This window comes from Theropithecus gelada, chromosome 16 (genome assembly GCF_003255815.1).
Source record: "Theropithecus gelada isolate Dixy chromosome 16, Tgel_1.0, whole genome shotgun sequence".
NCBI lineage: Eukaryota > Metazoa > Chordata > Mammalia > Primates > Cercopithecidae > Theropithecus > Theropithecus gelada.
The window spans coordinates 3,990,150-4,005,082 of NC_037684.1; the positions used below are offsets into that span (position 1 = coordinate 3,990,150).

A 14,933-nucleotide genomic window follows, 5' to 3' on the forward strand; every position below is an offset into this window, starting at 1 on the left:
TGGCTTTTGTGTGTGTGTTCCAAAAACAGGTTTTTGTTTTTCGTTTTTAAAGCTCACTATCTAGAAAGAGTTTTATTACAGAAGTTAAGCACACAGACTCTGAAGTCACACTCCCCAGGTTTGAGTCTTGGATCTGTGGCTTGCCAGCTGTGTGACCTCATGTCTCCTCTCTTTATCTTTGAAATGGGAACGATAATAGCACCAGCCTCATAGGACTGTTGTGAAGATGAAATGAGTCAACCAATATAAAGGGTTTTGCACAGTGCCTGTTATGTAGCTCTTGTCCCGCAGACACATCTAGTCCTTTGTTGTATCTATGTTCTGTCCCTTCCTAGATTCTGTCCTCTGGGAGGGGAGACATCTCCTTCATTCATTTTCCAATCCTCCTGTACCTGGCACAACAGACCTTTCGCAAGATTGGGTGCTCCACAAACATTTGTCAAATTGAATTTGTAAGTCTGCAGGTGTTTGTGCCGGACAATGAGACATTTACAAGTTCCTGGTCTATGCTATGCTTTAATTACCTACGAATCTTGTAAAGAAAATGGTTCTTGAATTAGGCTGGTCATCTAAAAGCTTCTGCCCTGTTTTAAAAAATCCAGGTCAACTGTTTGTCATTTCTTGATGCTAGAAATATTTCAAATGTCTTCTAGCTAAATGTTTGAGGTGATGGCTATCCAGAATGCCCTGGTTTGATCATCATGTATTGTATGCATGTATCAAATATCACATGTATCCCATAAATATGTACAATTATCATGTGTCAAATACAAAAATTAAAAAAAAAAATCCAAGTCATTGCCACTCTGCTTCTGTGAACAGGAAACCTTTTTACCTTCAAGCCTTCCACTTACAAGGCCATACCTTTTCCTTGGGGAAAGAGGAAAGAAACACCTGTCACAAGGATCAAGACTTCTCAGACGCAGTTGGAGGTATTCAGCTGTGGGTAAACACAAAGACTGCCCTCTGCCCTCCTTTACCCTTCCAGTGAGCAGTGACTGAGGTCTAGAGCTTTGGGTTTCACTTCTAACCATAAGCAACTGTGTACAACTGTGTACCTGCTAAGGAAGAAGGCTGCAGAACCGAAAGAGGCCTCGGAGGGCACCGGCTTAAGTTACATTCCCATATTATCTCATTACCCTCACGCTTGTTTATTTACATTTCAGCCTGTCTCACTAGGCGAGACTGCAGGAGTGAAGAAGCTGGAAGAGGTTTCAAAGGAGAGTGAACGTGGTAGAAAAGGAAATATTCGATTAGAGATTAACATGTCCTCTGGGGCTTCTTTGACTTGGATTACTGTAAAAGTGCATAGGGTAGTAGTTGAGCACTCCCGGGGATGGTGGGAGGTCTCTCTGTACAGAGTTGTGGCTTTGTTTCTGATGAGTTGCAGCTGCTGTGCATAATGTAGACTAGATCAAATGGGGCATGGAGGAGAAGAGCCGTTCACAGGACCAGAGTGATGGTGCTCGCTCTCATGGCAGAATACTAAATTAATCATCTTTACCTAAACCTGTGCTTTCTCCTGGGCTGTACCTCAGTGAATACCTGCAAGTTGCTTAGGCTGTAACCTGAAGTCAGCCTACAATCCTCTCTGTCTCCAGATCCTGTCCACTTTCCTTTCCGAAGGTCTTTTGGATCCATTTCCTTCTTTCCACTTCCACTGGCACTGCCCTCATTCAGAGTCTCATCATGTCTTTGTGGATTGCAGCTTCCTTCCAGGTCTCTCAGCCTCAAGTCTTAGGCCTCCCATTCAGTTTTCCATGTTACTGTCAGAGGGATTTTTCTAAACTAACTTAAAATCTGTCCATGGTTCTCCATGGCCTTCCTGATCAAATGTGCTCCCTGAAGACTGGCCTGTGAGCCCCTTCACACCAGTAATCCTGACCCTGCAAGCAATTCCCAGAACAAAAGGCACTTGTTCTCAGATCCTGCAGCTTTCTTTGCTTGCTTCTCCTCCTGCCTGGGACTCTTCCCATCCTCCATGGTTTCTCTCTTCCTTTCCTCCTCCTCAAGTTCAGATATTTCCCTCACCCGTACCCCTCTGTTGTAGCATTTATCACAAACTACACTGAGTCTCTTGACTGGGCAGAAGAATGAATTGTTTCTCAGCATCTAGCTTTGACATAAAAGTTGCTCAATAAATACTTGAGGAATGAATGAACTCTATTAGTTAAAGTAGGGTTCAGTCATAGTTCAGGGAAGGGGCCCTGAAATAGCTGGCTCTGAAAGAAGGAAATACCAGTTATTGCGATTATGTTGTTAGATGGGTAGAAATTCGCATTCGATTAAGGGATAAAGTTTTGCGTTTTTAAGCTAAAGAAACTAAAGCCTATAAAGGCCGATTTAAAAGACCTCTTCTCTAGACTTGATGAAACGCTGTAATTGCCATCTTTGGCTGAACACTGAGGAGTTCAGGAGTGCCAAGCAAGTGTTTCCAGAAATGTCAAACCTGCTGTTTTGAAATATGTCATTCCAGGGCACAGTTAAATATACAACTTGCTCCGAAGAGGTGTGAGAAGTGGGCCGGCGAGCTGTGAAATGAAATCTGCCTAATGAGGGCTGAGGCCAGCACACACAGGGACCTATTTGCAATAAAACAACGTGACGTGATGCCTAAGAAATAGACAACATTAACACAAAGGGAGCCTACTACGTAGCACATTTCCGCTAGACATAAATGGGACACCTTTCCAGGCAGCAACTCTAAAAATGAATGCACCGCCTAGTGAGGTGCGAGCCTTACTCCTCACGAGGCGTCCCGTGCAACCGCACGTGGACAGCGGGGCTCCAGCGGGGCTCCAGCGGAGGCGGGACGGATGCGGAGAGAAGGCGTCTAGGAGACTGGGCCAAGGCTTTGACTGTCCGAACGAAGATTCTTTCGAACCTATTGATTTTTTCGAGTCTTATGATTCTTTCGAACCTTTTGATTCTTTCCATTCTCGGTTCTAAGCGTTAAAGCGCAGCTGAGAAAGGCAGCAACAAAGATGGGAAGGGAACTAGCAGGAGTTCTCAGAGAAAAATGTGTGATAATTTAGGGGAGAAGCCATAAAGAAGAGACTGAGTGAGAAGCGGAGCACACGCAGAAGACGAAACAAGGAGGCGCAGAAGAGAAGAAAAACCTTGGCGAGGGAAGAGGGTGACCAAACTCGTCCCTGACGGGAGGAAGGCAGGCCCGCCCAGAGAGAAGCGGCTGCTTTAAGGGAAGCCCCGCCCCCTGGTGGTGACGCTCCAGCAGACCCGTCCGCGATTGGTTGCGGCCGGAGGGCGGGATGGGGTTGCTAGGCGCGGAGGGGATCCGGCGGGCCCCGGCCGCCTGGAGCGCGGAGCCGCGGGAGCGGAGCCTGGGTTAGCTGCGGTGCTGGAAGATGGCGAGCGGCCGGGAGGAGCGGCCGCCCTGGCGGCTGGGGCGGCTCCCGTTGCTCCTGTGGCTGCTGCTGCTGAGGAGCTCGGCCCGGGCGGCTCACATCAAGAAGGCGGAGGCTACGACGACAACGACGAGCGCGGGCGCCGAGGCGGCCGAGGGCCAGTTCGACCGCTACTACCACGAAGAGGAGTTGGGCTCTGCGCTGAGGGAGGCGGCGGCCGCGGGGCCCCCCGGCCTGGCCCGCCTCTTTAGCATCGGTCGCTCGGTGGAGGGCCGGCCGCTGTGGGTGCTGCGCCTCACGGCCGGCCTGGGGTCGCTAATCCCTGAGGGCTACGCGGGGCCCGACGCTGCCGGGCCGGACGCTGCGGGGCCGCTGGTGCCCGGCCGGCCCCAGGTGAAACTGGTGGGCAACATGCACGGCGACGAGACTGTGTCGCGCCAGGTGCTGATCTACCTGGCCCGCGAGCTGGCGGCTGGCTACCGCCGCGGGGACCCGCGCCTGGTCCGCCTGCTCAACACCACCGACGTGTACCTGCTGCCCAGCCTCAACCCCGATGGCTTCGAGCGCGCCCGCGAGGGCGACTGTGGCCTCGGTGACGGCGGCCCGCCAGGGGCCAGCGGCCGCGACAACAGTCGCGGCCGCGACCTCAACCGCAGCTTTCCTGACCAGTTTAGCACCGGCGAGCCCCCCGCCCTGGACGAGGTGCCCGAGGTGCGCGCCCTCATCGAGTGGATCCGCAGGAACAAGTGAGTGTTGCCTGCCCCCTCCCCGTCCGTGTGAGCCTCCAAGGGCCGAGGCTGGTTCCGGCACCCAGTAGGCGCTCAGACAATGCTGGCATAAGGGGTGGCGGTGGTGAAGGTGAAGGGAGACACCCTGTAACGGAGACAGGGCCCAGGCCGCGTAGCCTCCCGTCCTGCTAATCGTCAAAGAATTGCCTCCTAGAGACTGTCATTTGTTCAAGGGATGGCTGGAGGGGACACTCCTTTCTGACATTCTGGTCCCTTTTCTCACAGGGGCATAGAATATGAGCGAGAAGAGATCTTAAGGATAACCTAGGTCAGCTCACACATTTGATAGATAAGCTGTCAATGTTGTTATCTTCTATCAAAAGTGCCTAATGTTATGGGCGCTATGCTAATTTTTTCTGTGACTGCAGTATCTCACTTTATTTTGGCCACAACCTGATGTCATAGACACCATCAGTTTTGCATATGGGGAAATTGAGGGTCAGATTGGTTAACTGATTTACATAGGAGTGTGGTTGGGACTTAGAATTAGGCAATCTGATTCCCGATAGTCCTTTTAGCCACGGAGGGAGACTGGAGCCCAAAAATGGCAGAGGATATTCCCAGGATCTTCCCCTTGCCTGTTTGAGAGAAACTGGTTTTTCTCTAATTTTTACCTCTGACTCAGCTTAAGAAGATATGGACTTAGCTGGAGAACTTGCACAGATCTGTGAGCCGCTTCATTTTAGACTCTAAAGGGTTTATGATGCCATTTGTGCACCTTATTAGCCTGTGCAGAATGACTAATTGTCACGCTTTTAATACACACTTTAAGTGTTATTAATCATTGCGCGAGGTTTAAACAGTTACAAAGTAGAAGAATGAGGACCTCAAGAAATTAGTATAAAACAAGAGAATGTTATAAATATTTATGAGGTATGTTGATGCACACAGTTAAACTTTACAGGAATTGTTCCCACTGGCAAGATGTGTGTGGGCTGCAATAACACGGACCATCTCTGTGGAAGAGGTAGAGCTTGAGCTATCTCCAGAGATGGGCAGGATTTTCAGCAGAAAGGAGAGGAATGAAAGAAGAGGGAACTCACTCCAGATGGCATAGTGTCTGAAGTGAGCAGGCATCTCTTCCCCTTTTTAAGCATCAGCTTTTCCCCATTTTTCTCTCTTCATAAGGCTTTTGCAGCAATAGCTAATCATTCCATCTTGATTAAAAGAAGGTTTCTGAGGGACTGCTAAGATAAAGAAGTTTACCTGCGGGACTTGGAATCATTTCTCCTACAAGACTTCAGTCATATATAGAAGATCTAGAAAATTCGTGGGCGTTAGGACAGTTCCTGAGTCTTTTCATCTTCTATCTTTTGCTTTACTCCTCTTGATAAGCTCTCTTATAGATATATAATTTCACATCGACTTTCTGGGAGGATTTTTTTTTTCTTTTAAGTACGATCGTGTCATGACCTCTGAACATCTGCATAAGAAATATGACTTTGACATACACTTATTGACAGAGCTGTGATGGCCAGGGCTTTTTGGAGATGATACATCAAATGCACTGTTTGCATTGCTTAAATGTTTAAAATGCTCTGTTCTTGCACCTTTAAAATGCTGTGATCCTTGCAGGGATGTAAATTCTGTGCCTGGATTTTTCTTTTCAGTGTTAGTTGTGCTGTGACCAAATATGAAAATAAGCTTTCTCTTGGTGCGAGTCGCCTTGAGGCTATACAGAGTCATTTTGGTCTGTGGCTGTGGACTATCCTAATCATATCTGTTCTTCAAACATGTAACTCTAATTAATCAAAAGGGAAAGTAGGTGATCATACATGGTGAAGAGTATATCCATCCTAACTCAGTCTTCAAAAATTCACTCAAAATGAGTACTCTGTGCTATTAACCAATAACAAAGGACACTGATATGTGAATAAAATTGAAAACACAAGCACACACACAATTTGATATTGATACCTAAATATAGCGTCAGCTTTATGGATAGGATGTTTTTAAAAACTCAAACATTAGTCTATATGGGAAAACTACCCTTTTCAGTGTATTTTGTGAGGTAAACCATTTGAGTAATTTCTTGATACCCTATTCACTCAGCTATATTCGAATTAGATTTTTGTTGTTATTTTGAAAATGTAAAATTTTAAGGCTTAATTTCCTCCAGCTTAGGAAAATGAAGTTTATTTTCTTTGTTTCACTTTGTATTTCATCCAATAGATGTTGAGACAAATACTTAAGAAAATATGCCAAAAATTAACTATATCATTCAAATGAAGATTTTATAGTTGACCCCTATATTTTTTTCACACTATACTTCTTTATTTATTTTTTTTTCATTTTTTTTGAGACGGAGTCTTGCTCTGTCACCCAGGCTGGAGTGCAGTGGCACGATCTTGGCTCACTGCAAGCTCCGCCTCCCGGGTTCAAGCCATTCTCCTGCCTCAGCCTCCCAAGTAGCTGGGACTACAGGCGCATGCCACCGTGCCCGACTAATTTTTTTGTATTTTTAGTAGAGATGGGGTTTCACAGTGTTAGCCAGGATGGTCTCGATCTCCTGACCTCGTGATCCACCCACCTCGGCCTCCCAAAGTGCTGGGATTACAGGCTTGAGCCACCGTGCCTGGCTACTTCTTTAAGTGAATATACCTGCTTAGATTTTCACAGGAGATTAGCATATAAATGATATTTGAATGTGTTTGTGAAAAGCATTATCACAATGTTGAGAGTGGCTGCAGATTATTTTTTCGGGGGGCTTATGTACACATATCTATGATTTTCTGAGTCTTTGAAATTTAGTTTGTTAGATATTAAGTTATTTTAATTTTTTTCAAGTTATCTATGGGGTTACCTGAATAGCGTAATAGAGTTAATTTAGAGATTAACTGTTTAATATTTATAAACTCATTTGTAAATCTATATTTACCAGCTACTTTAAATCTTATGCAAGGAATGATATGTGATACTGAAGTCAAGTATGAAAAACATTTGAGAGAATTCATTTGAATGGAAACCATAAAGTACCTTTCAAATAAGATTGGAGTTGATTTGCAAAGTTGATTTGACAAAAACTCAAAGCATAATCTTACAGCCATTGTAGTAGGTGTCACTTTCTCTTGAAATCTTCATTATAAGAGTGGCATTGGTACTTTCAAAACTGTGTAATTACAGTAAGGAAAATCGAAGTGAATTTTATTACTCAAGTAGATTGCAAATATTTCATTGTTCAAAAGTATTTGGTTAGGCCATTTTTGACAATATTTCTGAGAAGTGTTGCATGAAATGTTGAACAAAATGAAAAACAGCATTTTGTAGAGAATCTTGGATTTTAAAGTTTTAATTAAAATGTATAATTAAAGTAGCATGCTTTACTTATTTAGAATATTTAGTTATCTATTCTATTTTACTAGAATATGAATGCCCAGAGGGCATTTGTTTGTTTGTTTCGTTCACAGATGTATCTATCCCTGGAATGTCGTTTGGCAAATAGTTGACACTCAAGAAATGTTTGTTGCTGAATGGATTACCTGAGCTGCCCCAGCCTTCTTATAACTTTCCCAAAGTCAGTGGGGGAAAAATATTTAAAAATTATTTTAGAATTACAAACCAGAGAGTAAATTGTTAATACCTTAGCTATAGAGGAGAGGTGGGTAGAGTGGAATCAGAAAGTTAGAATATTTTCTTAGTTTTTGTTTGTGTATCATTGTCTTACAAGGACTGGCAGTGGAAGTGGGGAGTAGAATGATAGTTTGTAAGGCAGTGTTTCCCTAAACAGGATGCTAGATATCTCCAAAGAAATGAACATTTGTTGAGCAGGGGCTGTAAAGCGGTCTTTATGCCAGATTACGTTTCATGTGTGTTATCTTAATTTTCATAACAACTCTGGGAAATAGGTAGCATTAATCCCCATTTTACAAATGAGAGGAAAACTGAGGTTCAGTGAATTTAAAGGCAGTAACTTCTGATTATGTTATATTACTGGTGAGCAACAGATCTGCGAGACGAAATGTTCTTACCCATATTTGTCTGTCTGTGCCATTGCCACTACACCAAATGGCATTCTTCTCTGGTATCTGGAAGGGTGCTAATTAGAATTATATTAGTTTTTAGCTAGTTTCTTTTCATAGTCCATGCTAGTGTTTAATCACTGTCCTTATTGGCAAAGATCTATCTTCTGATGAACAGATTTTGTGTTACAAGTAATTTTCATTGTTTGATCTTCTCTGGGATAATACTACTCATCATGCTTAAAATAATCTTTCAAATTAGACATGATAGGTTTATTTTTTTTTCAAGCATATAGAGAAATGTTATATATCAACCCCCTTTAGAGTTTCTGTAGGTCAGTTAATTTCAACAACAGAAAGGCAGAAGCAAGAAAATCCAATTTAGAATGGAAATAGAAAAGTATTTAATCTCTACTGATAGTAATGGTTTAAGCTGTTATACAAGGGAAAGATGCTTAAATAGGACTTAAGCATTTTTTTTTTTTTTTTTGCCTTTAGCGTTTAGCTTTTACCATAAAAGGAATTCTTCAGTATTTCTATATAGATAAGTTTGACCAAATTGTAGGGTTCGCTTAAAAGTAGCAGCATTAAAAAAAAATGTTTCTTTTATAGGAGAGCCTTGTCTCCACGTCAGTTTATTTTTTTAATGGCCCAATCAGAAACATTGGGCCTTGAAAGAGCTGCTTCTACAGTGATGCAATGGAGGACTAGTCTTTGATATGCTGTATTGTTTTTCTCTGTAAGCAGCTCACTGAATCAGGTTATTTTCTTTGTTTTTTCCTGAATCTCCTCAACTATGGCTTCTCTCTTGAAAATGTGAATTTAGTATATTGTGAAACTGGAGTGAAACACAAAATATCCTTTTAAAAATTAGATTCCCTATCTTAAAAATTCTCTTTGGATGGTAAATGTAAAAAGCATAAAAGTTATTAAGCTAACATACATACAATGAATATTTATATATACCAGCCATGTTTTCTATGAAATTTACATATTATGAAATACAAGTCGTAGGCTGAACTATATGAAATTGTCATTTTTGTGGGTCAAAAAATGGGTGAGGGCCAGGCACAGTGGCTCGTGCCTCTAATCCCAGCACTTTGGGAGGCCTGGCAACATAGCTACCAAACAGAAAAGGGTGAATATTGGCAAGCTCAAAGCTCATATAGTTCAACCTAATACATGAATTTGGAGTTCCCTAAATAAGACATTTCCTGAAATACTAATTTATACTGTGTTATCCAGCTGTGTTTTCAATGAAGGAAAACTCTTTGAAGTTACTTTAGGTTAACCTGAATTGTTAAAGCTGTTTGAAATCTTAAATTGATAATACTTTCTTTCCATTTTCTTTTTTTGTTGTTGTTAGTCTCCTTATAACAGATAACAACTGATAGAGTTGTTTTCTAGGTCTCCAAGAGAGATATTGGAGTTTATTTCTAAAAGATTTTGTGGAATTTTTTAATGCATGGTGTTTTGTGTCCTTTTTTTAGTGATACGTAATTTGGTTGTATTTTCAAAGGTTTGTGCTTTCTGGAAATCTGCATGGTGGCTCAGTGGTAGCAAGCTATCCTTTTGATGATTCTCCAGAACATAAGGCCACTGGAATCTATAGCAAAACCTCAGATGATGAAGTCTTTAAATACTTGGCAAAAGCTTATGCTTCAAACCACCCCATAATGAAAACTGGTGAGCCTCACTGTCCAGGAGATGAAGATGAGACTTTCAAAGATGGAATCACAAATGGCGCACATTGGTATGATGTGGAAGGTATGCAAAGCATTGAGTTTGCTACATTTTCCCCCTTGTTCGTTGAGATTTCTTATGTATATTCTGAGCAGAAAAGAAGAAAATTTGTAGAAATTTAACTTTAAAAAATATTATTTCTTTTTATTTTGAAAATGTCAAACCTACAACAAAATTGAAGGACTACCTGAAGTCCTATCTGTCCTTCATTTAAATTCACCACTGTTATCTTATCCCAGATGCCTTGCCTCTCCCTCTCCCACATTTTCACTCTCTCTACATGCACATGCATGAGCATGCACACACACACACACACACAATCACACAATCTTTTGCCAAACCATCCAAAAGTAGGTTGCAGATTTCACAACACTTTTCCTGTAAGTTTCTCAGTATGTATTTCCCAAGTACAGGGACATTTTCCTGTTTAACTGTAGACTATTACTATAACTGAGAAATCAACGATAATTTAATATTATCATATCATATGCTGTCCATAACTCAGATTTCCCCCATTATGTCCAAGGTAGCCTTGGTAGCCCTTTTTTCACCAGATCTAGGATCCAATCAAAGTTCAAGCATTGCATTTGGCTCTTGTAAAGAGACCATGCTAATAGTCCTATGGAAAAATTCCATAATCTAGATTGTCACTTTCTTCATGATAAGATTAGGTCAGATTTCCTAGCAAGATGCTTATATAGATCATGTTGCACATCATATAAGGAGAACTATAACATCAAGCTGTAAGAAGCCGAGTTGGACAGCTTGGTTAACATGGTGACCACCACCAACCAGGTCTCTCCATTTAAATTTAAAAAATACAATTTTTAAAGAGATAGGGTCTCACTCTGTTACCCAGGCTGCAGGGCAGTAGTATAATCGTAGCTCACTGTAATCTCAAGCTCCTGGGCTCAAGCGATACTCCTGCCTCAATCTCCTGAGTAGCTGGAACTATAGATGTATACCACCATGCCAGCTAATTTTTACATTTTTTGTAGAGATGGGGTATCGCTGTGTTGCCGAGGCTGATCTCAAACTCCTGACCTCAAGCGATCCTCCTACCTCAACCTCCCAATGTGCTGGGATTATAGATGTGAGCCACTTCACCCAGCCCAAATCTCTCCATTTTACATAAAGGCACATTTTCCTTTGTATTTTAATCTGTGAGGTGATCATGGAATGCTGATTTTTAATTTTTATTGTGGTAAAACATATATATAACATGAAATTTGCCAGTTTAACTGTTTAAACATTTTTAAGTGTAGAGCTCAGTGGCACTAATTTTCACAATGTTGTGCAACCATCACCACTATTTCTAAAACTTGTTCATCATCCCAAACAGAAACTCTGTAAGCATTAGATAATAATTCCCACTTCCATCTTTATCCCTTACCCCTAGCCATTGGTAACCTCTAATCTACTTTCTATCTCTGTGAATTTGCCCATTTTAGATATTTTATATAACTGGAGTTATACAGTATTCTTCCTTTTGCATCTGGCTTATTTTTCTTAACATAATGTTCTTAAGGGTGATCCATTTTGTAGCAGATATCAGAAATTTATTTATTTTTATGGCTTAATAATATTCCTTGAATGTATATGTTATAATACATTTTGTTTATCCATCTGTTGATGAGCACTGAATTGTTTCCATCTTGGCTACTGGGAATAATGCGTAATGAACGTTGGCGTTCAGGTATCTGTTTGAGTCCTTATTTTCAATTCTTCTGGATATATGCCGAGGAGTAGAATTGCTGGGTCAAATGGTAATTCTATGTTTAGGTTTGACAGACTATTTTCCATAGTAGATATACCATTTATATTCCCACCAGCAATATATAAGGGTTCCAATTTCTTATGAAATGTTATTTTTTTAAGAATTGTTTGTTTGTTTGTTTGTTTCAGATGGAGTTTCGCTCTTCTTGCCCAGGCTGGAGTACGGTGGCATGATCTTGGCTCACTGTAACCTCTGCCTCCTGGGTTCAAGTGATTCTCCGGCCTCAGCCTTCTGAGTAGCTGGAATTACAGGTGCCTGCCACCATGCCCAGCTAAGTTTTTGTATTTTTAGTAAAGATGGGGTTTCATCATGTTGGCCAGGCTGGTCTCGAACTCCTGACCTCAAGTGATCCACCCACCTCAGCCTCCCAAAGTGCTGGGATTACATGCATGAGCTACCGTGCCTGGCAAGAATTGTTAATACAAGCTTGAACTGTTTATCTTTTCTCTTTAAATGCTATGAAAACAGCTATTACTGTTTTTAAACTTTAGGTATACTTTGAATAATAACGTTTTTGTTTTTATGCACAGATGTAGATGTAGAGGGAACTTAGAAAGAACAAATCAACCAATGGAAATGTCATCAGTGTAAATTGTTTCTTTTCTAGGAGTCTGCCCATGATGAAATGCCTTAGGTCTTCCTTACCTTTTTATTGGCAGTCACCTTATAAAGTGTCTTATGACATGTCTCTTGATGTGTATTTAAACCTTTGAATTACTCTTTTACTTTTTATATCAAGCCATATGTACCCAAAATGGGTCATAAGTTTGAAAACTTAATACTTTTGTTATGGGATCTTTGGGGTGTTGCTTTTTTGGCTGGAAACCTCTGTGCCTCGTGGTACCTTTGCCCAAGTTCTTGTCCTACATCCAGGAAGAATGAGGTATGCAGACAAGTGGAGGGTGAGCAAGACAAAGAGGAGCTTTATTGAGCTCAGAGGAGACCTGCAGTGGGCAACTCCTCTCTGTAGGCCGGTCACCCAGTCAAGTGTTCAGCCCTCAGCACCAAGGAGGCCCTGGAGTGGGTGGTTCCTCTCTACAGGCAGGTCATCCTGATGAGTGTTCAGCTTTCAGCAGAGAGGAGCTACCCTCTGATTGTCCCATCATCTCTCCATCCTCTGCCTTGCTCTGGCTGAGCCCAGTGCTTTTATGGACCTCAGAGAGGAGGAAGTTGGTTCATGGGCACCACGGGCAGCCTGGAAAAGGCACCACAAGTCCCCACTCCAGTCCATGGGACTGGCAGCCTGGCCCCTAGCCTTCAGGCCCTGCCTGGCCTGAAGGTGGGGCCTCACTAGGGACCCCCTCCCTTCTACTCAGGAGCTGGTCTACCTCCTGCTGCCTTCCATGGCATCCCGGCTGCTCGTGCCAAGGGGCACCTGCAAGCCAGTGCTGATTCGCCTTCAGTCCGCAACCTTGGTTCCCTCTTCCACGCTTGTCAGTGCCCAGTCCGGGGGTGGGGGCCCAGGCAGCAGGGCCCAAGCATGTGCATACCCCTCTGGGCTGTGACAGTGCACTGCCTCAGCTCCAACCCCACGCCGAGATAGGAGCAGATGCAGGAATGGGGAGAGGCCAGGCATCAGGAGCAGGCATCTCCAAGCCTGCAAGGGTAAGGGGGTCCTAGGAGGTCGGGGGATACAGCTGCTGCCAGCTCCCAGCTCCCAGCTCCCAGCTCCCAGCTCCCGCCAACTTAGTGGAGTATGCAGCCCCAGCCATGCCCCCTGGGGGCCTTGAGGGGGGTGCTCCTAATCCTCACTGGACCTGGGCCAGTGACTGGGCCAGGGGCAACATTGCTGTAAGCTTCCCTGTTGCCCTGCGGCTAGGGGGTGGCCCGGAGCTGGTTGCGGGCCTTGGGCCTGGCTGTCAGGAGTGTCAGGCTGGGAGGTCACCCCACGTGGGGTGGACACCGGGGACTTGGCCCCAAGTGGCCAGTGCAGAGCTTCCTCCCGAGCCCAGGAACCTGGGACCCTCAGTGGGGTGGGCGCAATGGCTGCACTTCTGGCCAGGTCCCCAAAGCTGGAGCCGCTCCCGCCTTCTGCCCTGCCCCCGAGGCACGGCCGCAGCTCCACATAGGGGTCCTTCTATGCCTGACTACATTACTCCCCTGCTGTGCTACTCTGGGCCTGACCCCATTACGGCAACCCCCAGGGCAGCAGGCTGTGTGGGGTGGCAGCAGAAGGGGTGGCTGTCCGCCTGCTTCCTGCACCCTCCAGCCTGCTGCTGCTATCACTTTCTAGAGTTTTCTGATCCTCCTATAGTTTCTGCCAGTGTTTCTTGACTATCAGAATCATTCAAAAAGAGGTTTGACATACTATTTAGAAGTCAAACCTTCTCCCCATAACAATTAGAGGTGATTTGAAAATCATTAAAAGTTTTTTTTATAGATAACGGACTTACTTTAATGTGTAATTTTTATATTTCAGTCCTTAGTAAATATATTTAATAAAACCTAACTTTGTGACCTGGTGGTTTTGTAATCTAGTCAAGTTGCTTCATTCATTTGAGATGATGTTACTTAAAATAATGGGGTAAATAAGTACTCAACTTTGCCTTTTTGGAAAAAGTTGTAAAAGGTTAGAAAGTAATTTCTAACTGACAATTGAGGAAGGTAAATCTATCTCATACTTAAAAAATAAATATCCTGCCTCTACAAAAAGTAGGCGTACTTTGGTGTTAAGGCCAGAGATCATTTGGTGAAGCTAGTTATGATCAGATTTTTCTGATTATTCAAACATCTGAAGAAGCTACATTATGCTGCTGTCATTTTTATTTTTATGAGCATCAATTTTTCTCTTGTTTCAGCAGGATGGTCACATATGTCCTTGTTATTTCTACAATAACTAGGTTATTTCTCTTCATACCTCAGCAAATATTGAGCAGTTTCTCCTTGAAGAGGAGGCTGTGATGGTTTTAGTTTCAACAGAGTGAATTCATTGTGTTTAGCGAGTAAGATGTTGTAAAATCGGCCGGGCGCGGTGGCTCAAGCCTGTAATCCCAGCACTTTGGGAGGCCGAGACGGGCGGATCACGAGGTCAGGAGATCGAGACCATCCTGGCTAACACGGTGAAACCCCGTCTCTACTAAAAATACAAAAAACTAGCCGGGCGAGGTGACGGGCGCCTGTAGTCCCAGCTACTCGGGAGGCTGAGGCAGGAGAATGGCGGGAACCCGGGAGGCGGAGCTTGCAGTGAGCTGAGATCCGGCCACTGCACTCCAGCCTGGGTGACAGAGCCAGACTCTGTCTCAAAAAAAAAAATAAAATAAAATAAAATAAAATAAAATAAAATAAAATAAAAAGATGTTGT

General features: G+C 43.4%; 1 protein-coding gene across 2 annotated transcripts in view; it reads left to right on the top strand.

Moving 5' to 3' along the window:
* The first annotated feature begins 3,308 nt into the window (after positions 1 to 3,308).
* CPD (carboxypeptidase D) overlaps positions 3,309 to 14,933 on the top strand; it is a 91,071-nt gene continuing 79,446 nt past the window's right edge. The window contains exons 1-2 of one of the 2 annotated variants that reach the window (XM_025361596.1): positions 3,309 to 4,111; positions 9,632 to 9,879. In XM_025361596.1, coding sequence (XP_025217381.1) covers positions 3,366 to 4,111; positions 9,632 to 9,879 — 994 coding nt within the window. In that variant the 5' untranslated portion in view covers positions 3,309 to 3,365. Of the gene's footprint in view, positions 4,112 to 4,619; positions 5,027 to 9,631; positions 9,880 to 14,933 lie in introns of those variants that run through there. The other variant, XM_025361597.1, reaches the window with a different exon arrangement.